Source organism: Lepisma saccharinum, chromosome 21 (assembly GCF_977018435.1).
Source record: "Lepisma saccharinum chromosome 21, izLepSacc3.1, whole genome shotgun sequence".
In the NCBI taxonomy this organism is placed as follows: Eukaryota; Metazoa; Arthropoda; class Insecta; order Zygentoma; family Lepismatidae; genus Lepisma; species Lepisma saccharinum.
The window spans coordinates 28,655,260-28,665,713 of NC_139249.1; the positions used below are offsets into that span (position 1 = coordinate 28,655,260).

The 10,454-nt window shown below is 37.5% G+C and overlaps 1 protein-coding gene across 1 annotated transcript; it reads right to left on the reverse strand.

The window, feature by feature from the left end:
* Positions 1–4,827: 4,827 nt before the first annotated feature.
* Positions 4,828–5,199, reverse strand: LOC146004124 (uncharacterized). The gene has a single exon (XM_083142790.1). It carries the CDS (start codon positions 5,197–5,199, stop codon positions 4,828–4,830), a length of 372 nt encoding a protein of 123 aa, XP_082998916.1.
* Between the last annotated feature and the right edge of the window lie 5,255 nt (positions 5,200–10,454).

Consider the following 10,454-nt stretch of genomic DNA (forward strand, 5'->3'; position numbering starts at 1 on the left):
TGTAGAGAATATTTTCTTACACTGACGCCTGTAAAATTCAGCAGTAAATGTTAGGCCATATAATAGATCGAAAGTGATTGAAAATGATAGATAGAGACTTCTGGATTTCTCTTGATAATTAAATTAGTTGGTATTGGGGACTATGAATTGAAGGAAATATACGAATTATAGCTACTTGTTGTTTTGTGTAAATATTTCTGATGAAATAAATCTTATTCTACTTATAATGTACACTTTTAGTTATTGATCGTTATGTCTTCTTTATTTCTGTTTTATGTATTCTACACAGAGTTGTGTCAATTCCTGACCAAAGTTGATTAATGAGAGCTTTAATATTTAGATTCAGATCTCTGTGAATTATGTTATACATTAATGAACTGACGAATTAGGCATGTCGCCAGGGGTCCCGAATCCCAGCGCCGAGAATGAAATTTCAATTGTGTGATCCTGTGAAATCAAATGGAGCAATGCTCACTACAGTGAACCTCGCCGAAATGCGTGAAAGAGGCTTGCGGAATTTCCCCGCGAAATTTCTGGAGGTTTCTAGAGAAACTTTTTTACCATTCACGGCTGCTCAGAATTCGATCTCATGTCATTCCTGCTTTCTACGTATAATTCCGGCATTTCTTGAAGAGGAAAGTAGAAGGGAAATACAAAATTACACATTTAAACGCTCCTTTCCACATTCTCTGTGCTCCTTTGCGAGCGACGTTTCGGAGCGACAAGGTCGTCCCACGTGTGGGATATAACTATGATAGTTCGATGCACTTCGAGTTAGTAGTGAAAGGTCATAATATCACCGCTTAGCTCCATCTGTAGCTGCTGCAAGAAATATATGAAAGTTTGGTTCAAATGTACGCAGCGTTGGTCAACAGCCATCCAGCTCAATGCATTTAGCTTATTGAACTCAGGTCAACTTCCTGTAGATGAAGGGAATTGATATAACAGCATAATCCTACCATTCGTCTAAAATTTGTTTCGGTTAATGACACGTTTCCTCCGGGGTAGGCGCTTCGAAAACTCAATCACATTCAGGCGTCAGTCCGTGAGTTCTTTTTGTTGAAGAGCGAGGACTGGAATCACCAGTGAATCCACAATTTGGCTGCAAAGTGTCTGAGGACCATTGTAAATAATGGATTATACTTAAAAGATTAAGAAAATGTCCTTGTTTTCATGTTAGTATTTTATTTTTCTACCCAAATCTGACATTACTCATATAAACGAACATCCTAATATGAAAATTGCAATTTTGAAGGATGTAAAGGATTATATACCCTCCAAAATTATATCATATTAAGTCAAAATCGCTGTTACTACAAGGTAGTACTTGATTTCTACAAAGAGAATACCTATATCTACACCACTTGAATTGCATGAATATTATATCTCCGCGTGAATGAATAACAATTAAAACGTTTATTTATTTATTAGTCTTTGCACATCTTCAGAGGATTGAAGCGTCCGATTAACATAAGACGTGGGCTGCGTCTTGTTGAGTTGGAGTTTCGTAAAATATAGAAAAATAATCTTGAGTATAAATACAGTTAGGCTATTATGTATTAACTATCACATTCGTACGTTCATAATTGACTCTAATGTTTTCTCGTAAATCACGAATGTCATTGAAAAATCTACGGAATGATTAATCATAATTTCATTATACATATCACAAATTCTATTAATCGGACAGCTCTTACATTTTTGGGTTTTTTGAATTTTTGGGATGAAAATATTTCTACAACGTTAATTATTCTTCCTTATATTAAACTGAAGTTATCAGAGAAATAATCTAATATGCCGTTTAGTTTTTTGTACAGGAACAATTGATCTAACAATTTTCGCCTATTACTAAGAGTTTCGAATTGAATTCCTGAAGTAGATCTTTGTCATTTGTGGTGGTCTATTATATTTTTTAAAATATAAATATCTTAGAAACCTTTTTTGAATTTTTTTGAGAGTATTTTCATAAGATTTATAAGGGACCATATAACAGACGCATACTCAAGTTTACTTCTCACTATACCTTTATATATGAAGACCCAGGGGGAAAAACGATGAATGTCGATTTTTCGCCCATTTTGAGATCGCAGCGCCATCTGATAGCTCAGAAGCTGTACTATAAGAATGAGAACGGCCTTGGTTGGGAACCGGTGAGAAGTGCCTGAAAAACGCATTATTATTTTGGCATATATTGAAGTATTTATGAATAGAAATACTTAGTTTTTCATTTCCTGGCAAATCGTCTCGAATGAACATTCATCGTTTTTCCCCCTGGCCCTTCATATGGTTTTAATACAGTCAATATCTCTAAAGTTCTTCGTACTTCTTATAACAAAACCTAGCGTTTTATACGCATTGTTAATCACATGTGAGACATGTTGTTTAAGAGTCAGGTCAGAATCTCAATGGACACCAAGGTTTTTAGCTATATCTGCCTGTGGAAGAACGTTACGAAAATAGAGTACGCATTGAGAAGTAAACCTCTTATTAGTCAACTGCATGAAACAACATTTCATTATATTAAAACTAAAATGGTTCACACAACTCCATTCATATAACACATGTAAGTCTGTTTGAAGTTTTAACGAATCCTCTCCGTTGTCAATTTGTTTGTATAGTTTTATATCGTCTGCGTACATAAGACATTTAGAGTTCTTAACATGAGACGGTAAATCATTCACAAACAAGCTGAATAACAGGGGTCCAAGATTTGATCCTTGGGGAACACCTGAATTCCCTACATACTCAGCAGATGTAGATTGTTTGTATGATACATAGTGTTTCCTTACTTGATTTCATTAGATTTAAGAAATTCGTTGTTAAACCAAAACTTGATAATTCACGCAAAAGAATGTTGTGGTTAATATTGTCAAAGACTTTTGCAAAGTTGATATAAATTGTATGCACCATTGATCTACAGTAAAGTGCATCGAAAACATTTTGCACAAAATTTACTAAATTTGTTGTGGTAGACCTACAGGGATAGAAACCATGTTGATTATTGTGTATGTAACTTTTAACATGTTTAAATATTCTTGAATACAAAACTTGTGCTGGTGCACATATTATGGCTATTGGCCTATAATGTTTTTCTTACAAATTTATCCCTGCTAAGTAAAGGAAACTTTTGGAAATTTCGGGGTGAAATTTTGTCGCAAAAGTTTGTTGCGTTAGTGTTACCTCAACGTTTGCAAATTCCTTCCGTCTTTCCATTTCTGTCATTTTACGTCGCCTTTCTACCTCTTGGGTTAAACGCGACGATGAAGATGAATGATGAACTAATGAAAAAAATGATAGAACAGTTCATGCCTTACCCAGGGTTCGAGTATGAGTTTTCTTTTCAAGTTCACTTTATGCACAGTAAGGATAATCGGGACTGACTTACAGTTTAAAGTGGGATTCGAACTACTACGTGTCCCCAATGGGCATCCCAGGGTTCGAATATAAACCCTCTGGCTTTGTAGCGCGTTATGATGACCACTCCGCCACGGTTATCTGTTGTTATTTGGGATTCGCTCTTACATGAAACTATTTATTTTTAGTTTTTTTCTGCACACGTGTTTCAATAGCTACAAAATCAGTTTTACGGGATCCACATTTCAGGTCTCTTTTCTCCTGTTTACTCCTTCTCTTCTATTTAGTTTAGTTAGTTTTCCTTGCGTTGCAATTTCTATTATCCACATCTTCTAATTTTAAATGCCCATTGAAAGTTCTATCCTTTCAACGGTATTTATAAATATACATTTTCAGCTTCTTTCTACGATTAAATTATCTGAATACGTTTTCCGGGACGGACTTCAACCGTTCCTTGCCACGGCCACTAGCCGACTTAGTAGTGCATGGCACATGGCGTTGTACCTCTGGATGATGATAAAAACAAGTTTGGTCAACAAATTTACAATACACGGATGCAAATCTTTTTAGGCGTAAATAAAGGTATGCCTTGAGCACATTCACAGTAAGAATGTTTCAAATCCTGCTCCATCAATTCGTGTAGTAAGTGCTCTCCAACTGTCCTGTAATCAGATTCTGCATTTACAGTAATCCATTTTGTGAATTCGGAGAAGAATTCACTATGCTAGTATTGAAATCGCAAGAACCACTTTAACTATCAAGTTTAAGAATGTCGTATTTCATGAACGACGAGTGGGATAGTACTTCTTGTGGCTGATTCATGACAGAAAAATATAACCAGAATTGTACAAATAATCTCGCAAACATCCTCTCATTTGTCTGGACTAACGTCAGATCATAAATTATCAGTTCCGCTTTTATTTGTGTGTATGTCTGTCCGCCTGTCTGTGTGTATGAGATAATTGTTTTCCAATTCAAACGAAAGCATTGCAAAATATTTAACAACAATATTGTCGTCATGAAAGCATCACGTGGCTTCTTATAATTCATCTAATTTGCTGCCAAAATTTTTATCATTTGTTACTACTTTCAATACAATTTTATGCCTCTAAAGGTTAACACGGACTAGACATACAGTTTTGAACAATTATGCAATGTACCTCCACCGGAGATCGAATCACTGATCCACATATTACAAAATGGCATGTTAGACCTACGTCATGATAGAGCATCCGTTTACCACAAAAAATGATTTTAATAATACAGTACTTCACGATCTAATCAGTAAGAAATGTTATGAAGATAAAGGAACCTGGTAGGAATATTATGTTTTAATAACAAAAATATTTTCAAAGTTTCTAAATTTTATTTCCGATGAACTGCTTATACACTAAAACGAATGATTTCACACATTTTAGGTGCAATTTTTATTTTTTCTGTACGGATGTTGAGTATAATTAAAAACCATATACCTCAGGGGCAGTATGGGTAGTTCGGGCAAGCTGCCGGGTTGACACCAGCTGGGTACTTGGTCTGAGCGGCCTCCAGGGTGCTATATGTATTGTAGAGTCCATAGGGGCCTCCGTACAACACTCCGTACACACCACCAGCAGCAGCAGCGCCAAGGGGTGGGTTGACGGTGGAGCAGTAGGGGTAGTTGGGGCAAGTGGCCGGATTGACTCCTTCGGGGTATCTGCCTCCAGCGAGGGCCACTGGGGCAGGGACTGCAGTTCCGGAGACGATGGCCGCTGTCTGTTCGGTGGAGCAGTAAGGGAAGTTGGGGCACTGGTGAGGAGCCACTCCTGCGGGGTACTGAGCAGCTGGGGGACCTCCGGCGACCACCATGGTCACAAGGGCAGCGGAGAGGATCTGCAAAGTAAAATTTGTCTTAGATGACGCACTGTACATGAAATACTTGAACGAATGTGGATTGCAATTAAATTGTAGACTAAGCAAAATCTTTCTTTCAAAAATTGCTTGAGGAAAATACTTTCCATTGGTTATGCAATTTATTAGCAACACAATTATTTTTAGCAAAAGAATAATATTTTGAAACATTTAGAAGCATAATTTTGTGGGGAAATATTACATGTGGTTCATAACGAAATAATCCATTTCAGTACGATATATAGCATTGCATTTATATTTTGTTATATAATGCCTACGGGGAATATACATGACTGATCGCATTGATGGAGAGAATGATTATAAATAAATATGAGTGTTATGAAATAGGAATGGTATCTGAAATAGGGAATAAACTTTAAACAGAGTAACAATAAGTCGAATATGGAAATGGTTCATGTCAATGAGAAAGAGGAATTAGGAGAATCTAGTAATTAAAACGCGATGTTCCCAACGAAATGTAACCAGAGAAAGGAATAAAAACAGTAGCAATGCTACAATCATTGACTTCTGAAGACTGCAAAACTTTGCACTTGTTGAAAGCTGAGATTGTAAAGGAATAATCTTAGTTTGTTTAATAATGTTGACAGTTGTAAATAGAAGAGTTTAAGGAGTTCGTAGCCTACAGCAGAAAATTTCGAACAGATAGATACAGTGAAGTTGAGTGAAACTACATTGTAAAAATAACTCTTGTTGAGGAATTAAATTGTAAAGAATATTACCGGAAAACTTACCAGCTTCATTATTGTAGCTTTAAGGTTGTGGAAGTGTCGTAAAGAACGAGTTGATTTGTTTTGTGGTGTCCATACAGCAAGGATGGCTTATATATGCTTCATACACCCAGGGTGACATACCATGGCTTTGGATGGAATGTGACTGTCGGTATTGATCGATTTGATAAAACTTTTAAGAAAATGATATTGAACACAGTGTGGCCCTTTGTTATTTCATTAGGGAAAGTTACATTTGTAGGAAACGGGTAAAGTTGATGAATATTTATGTGCCATTTGTGAATGGATATGAGTTTTTCCTTCAAGGTCAGCAACTGAGGAATCAAATATTCCACAAATATTAAAATACTGTAATTTTTCACATAATGACGGTGATTACTATAAACAAATGATTTCTGGTGAAGTGTGCATTGTAGTTTCCACCGTAAAATTGAGTGATCACCATTTTTGAAATGAAAAGACTGAAATATAAATTGTAGTTAAGTATACAAACACTGTGTGTGTCCACCGGGCATCGAATCTGGGACTAGTTGATTACAAGACAACGACGTTACCACTACGCCATCGGGGAGGCCTTATATTGATTCTCATGAATTTGAAAAATAATAAATTACAGGTGTCCCATGTAACTTGACAAATCGAAATATCGCGAGAAATATGCATCGAATAAAAAAATTTCCATGTGAAAGTTTAATAATAGTATTGTGGGGGAAGTCACCTACGTTATATTGAACCAACCCGCTACCCCCGGGGGGTGTGGCAGGGGACAACCTTGAAATGTTAAAAGGGAACCCCTATTTTTTATTGCAGATTCGAATTCGACATCCGAAAATACGTAGGTTTTGTCCGATTCATTTTTTTCCATTAGTGATAGATAGATGGCGCTGTCCGTTTGCCTCTCACCACCGGGGTGCTTGTTTTGGGTGAATCCTTTCTCCTCCCACCATCGGGGAGCTTATTTTGGGTGAGTACCCTCGCCTCTCACCATCGGGTTGCTAGATGAAATGATTCCATGAAATGTTCGAAATTATGTCCTCGAAACTTCAATGCATTTGTTGATCCGTTGTTCAAATGATTGAACACAACGCAGAAGTGTATCTGCATCAATGTGTGCGCACGTGCTACTATTGCATTATGTGCTGGTCAACCGTCATGTTGGAACCACATGTGGTGTCGCAGTGCAAGGTTTACGTCGTCAAGTAATGTCGGTAATTCCTCATTGCTAAAACGTTCGATATTTGTGCCCGTCCATGTCCAAAGTCCCGTCAATAACATAGGGACCAATCAGTTGTTGCCTATGATTCCACACTACACTTTAACCGACCAAGGAATTTGACGTTCAACTTCACGCAACCAATGTGAGTTTTCCACACTCCAATAATGCATATTGTGACGATTAACCTGACCGTGGTTTGTGAAGGTTGACTCGTTTGAGAAAAGTACTCTACGAAAGAACTGCTGGCCGACTAGTATTTGTTCGCGTGCCCATTCACAAAACACCACTCGATTGTGAAAATCGTCGCCATGAAGTTCCTGATGCATGGACACGTGATAGGGATGACATTTGTGACGTTTCAATATTCTCCAAACACTATTGCGAGAAATTCTTGACTCCGATGATACTATTCGCGTACTTGCCTGGGGATTACCATGAGCCAGCGCGGCTAGGACTGCAATTTGATTATGCTCTCCAGTGACAGTTGCTCTACAAACCCTTTTTTTAGGTTGTGCACTTTCATCGGCACGAGACTGTTTGACAACTCGATCAAACAAAGAACGCGATCGTAGCCTGTCAGGAAAACGTTCCGCATAAAGGGTCACAGCATCGTCGATGTTCCTTCAATTTTTTCTTCTATGGATAGATAACACTGGTCAACAGCCAAAATGCGACATGAGTGATATATACAATTTCTAGTCAATATTGGTCTCCTAAATACGAAACTGTTGTTAAAAATCTCAATTGACTAATTATAATTGAGTTACAGGGCATTGTTGATTTGGAGAAGTTCCCTATATATATGGTATTGCATAGCTGTAAGAAGTGAATGAGTTTTTCTTTTCTTATTTTTTTTATTTGTTGTAAGGAAAGGGGGAACTGTTCAAGACCAGCCACAAAACCTCTTTGTTCATTGTTTTGTGAGGTGTTAATTTGTGCAGACGTGATTGTGGCTTTATAAAACTAGGTTGAGTGTGTGCATTTATCGAAGATCCTGTTTGCGTATTACGTGGTCCGTTTCTGGTAAGGTTGACATTTAATTAAATTGCTGAGTGATGTTAAAAAATGCCAGGTAAATGCATTATCAATGCTAACAATGTCTGTTATGTTTGTGGCCAAATTGTGTTTTCTGGACAGCGGAGAAATATTACCCCCGCTGTAACAACAGCCTACAATCTATATTTCGGTAAATACTGCAAATTCGGAGATGAAGATAAGACTTGGCCTCCACATTTCCGTTGTAAAACTTGCTACACGAATCTGCTGGACTGGATGAATCACAGAAGACCATCGATGCCATTTGCTATTCCCATGATTTGGCTGGAGCCCACTAATCATACAGACAATTGTTTATTTTTTTGTATGGTCCCATCAATACAACGCATCACTTTGCAGGTGATGTTAAACTTACAGAACAGCACAAGGTTAGCCAAGGCAGACCTATTAGCCTCCAGAGTTCAACAATGGAATTTTCTGGCTAGTAATGTGAAGGTGTCATTTTATCGTGACGGTCAAAAAATGTTGGAAGAATACTTTTCTACCGAAGAAGATCTGATATACTGCAGTGATATTCATGGTTTATTGGGGGCTATGGGCATTAAGCACATCTGCGAAGAGTGGCGGTGTTCATAGATGCATCGGTATAAAGTCTAAAAGCTGTACTGCTTCATAACAGCAATCAATTGACGTCAATACTTATTGGTTATTCTGTGTAAAAGAAAGAATCGTATGATAGCCTAAAATTCCTCCTTCAATCAATTAAATACAACAACTAGGTACATACCTATGGAAATTATGTGCAGATTTGAAAGTCATTGCTATTTTAACTGAACTCCAACAAGGCTATACCAAATATTGCTGTTTCCTCTGCGAATGGAATAGCAGAGACAGAGCTTCTCATTTTATTAAAAAGGATTGGCCATTACGTCAAAGTATGGAAACTGGAAATAAAAATGTACAAAATGAACCTCTCGTTTAATCTGAAAATATTATACTTTCTGCACTTCATATAAAGCTTGGACTGATCAAAAACTTTGTCAAAAAGTTGGATCGAAACTCTCTGGTATCCAAATATCTACTTAACAAATTTCCAAAAATCAGTGAACAGAAGATCAAGGAAGGAATTTTTGTGGGCCCTCAAATTCGTCAACTTCACCTGGACGAGATCTTCGAACACCTGCTAAGTGTTGAGAAGGGTGCAAGGAGTTCTTTCGCAGAAGTCTCCAACAATTGTTTGGGAAACAAACGTGCTGAAGACTATGAAAAACTTGTAAATAATTTGGTTTCATCGTATCAAAGAATGGGTTGCAATATGTCCCTTAAATTTTATTTTCTACTCTCATCTTATTTCTTCCCGAAAAAGTTGTGGTTAGGTAAGTGATTAACACACTGAGCATTTTCACCAACAAATATCTGTAATGGAGAAAAGATATCAAGGGAAATGGAGTAGAGGAACGCTTGCCGACTATTGCTGGACAGTAACCAGGGATGATCCTGAACTTCACTACAAGAGGGAAGCAAAGTGGAAGCGGATTAAATCCCACGTAAGTAGTAAACACACAGTAGTATAGTAGAAAATATTTATTTTGTGATTAATGTAAAAACTATGATTCATGAATTTACTTGGAAAGGCAAATGGAAATGTACCCACGTTTTGTACTGTTCGCATAATACAGTTCAAGCGTAAAAGTCACATGCACACCAAGCATACGTCATTTCACTACGTTAGAACATTGGGAAACCAGACTTTTCGACAATACCTCGTATAATTCTTAAACCGGAAGTCGAGTGGCATTTTCATTGTCAGTTTCAGGTTCAGCATCATGGATTGATAAAGAAAAGTGAATTTTCATCCATGTCGCAAAAAAAATAATTAAAATTTGTTGACCAGTGTAATCCATGATGTTGAATACCACACTTAACAGTGTCGTTCGAATCTTTCGGTCACACTGCACTTACCATACAATCACTGACTACTGAGAGCGCTACGACAATGCTTCTAGGCCACAGTATCTCTCCTCACACACTTGCTAACCACTGCATTTGCGAGATACAACCAACCCCTAATGTGCCATCTATCTATCACGAATGCAACAAAATGTGTCGTGACAAAACCTACGTATTTTCGGACGTCGAATTCGAATCTGTAAGGAAAAAAATAGGGGTTCCCTTTTAACATTTCAAGGTTGGCCCCTGCCCCACTCCACGGGGTCGGCGGGGTGGGTTCATTGTAGTGTAGGTGACTTCCC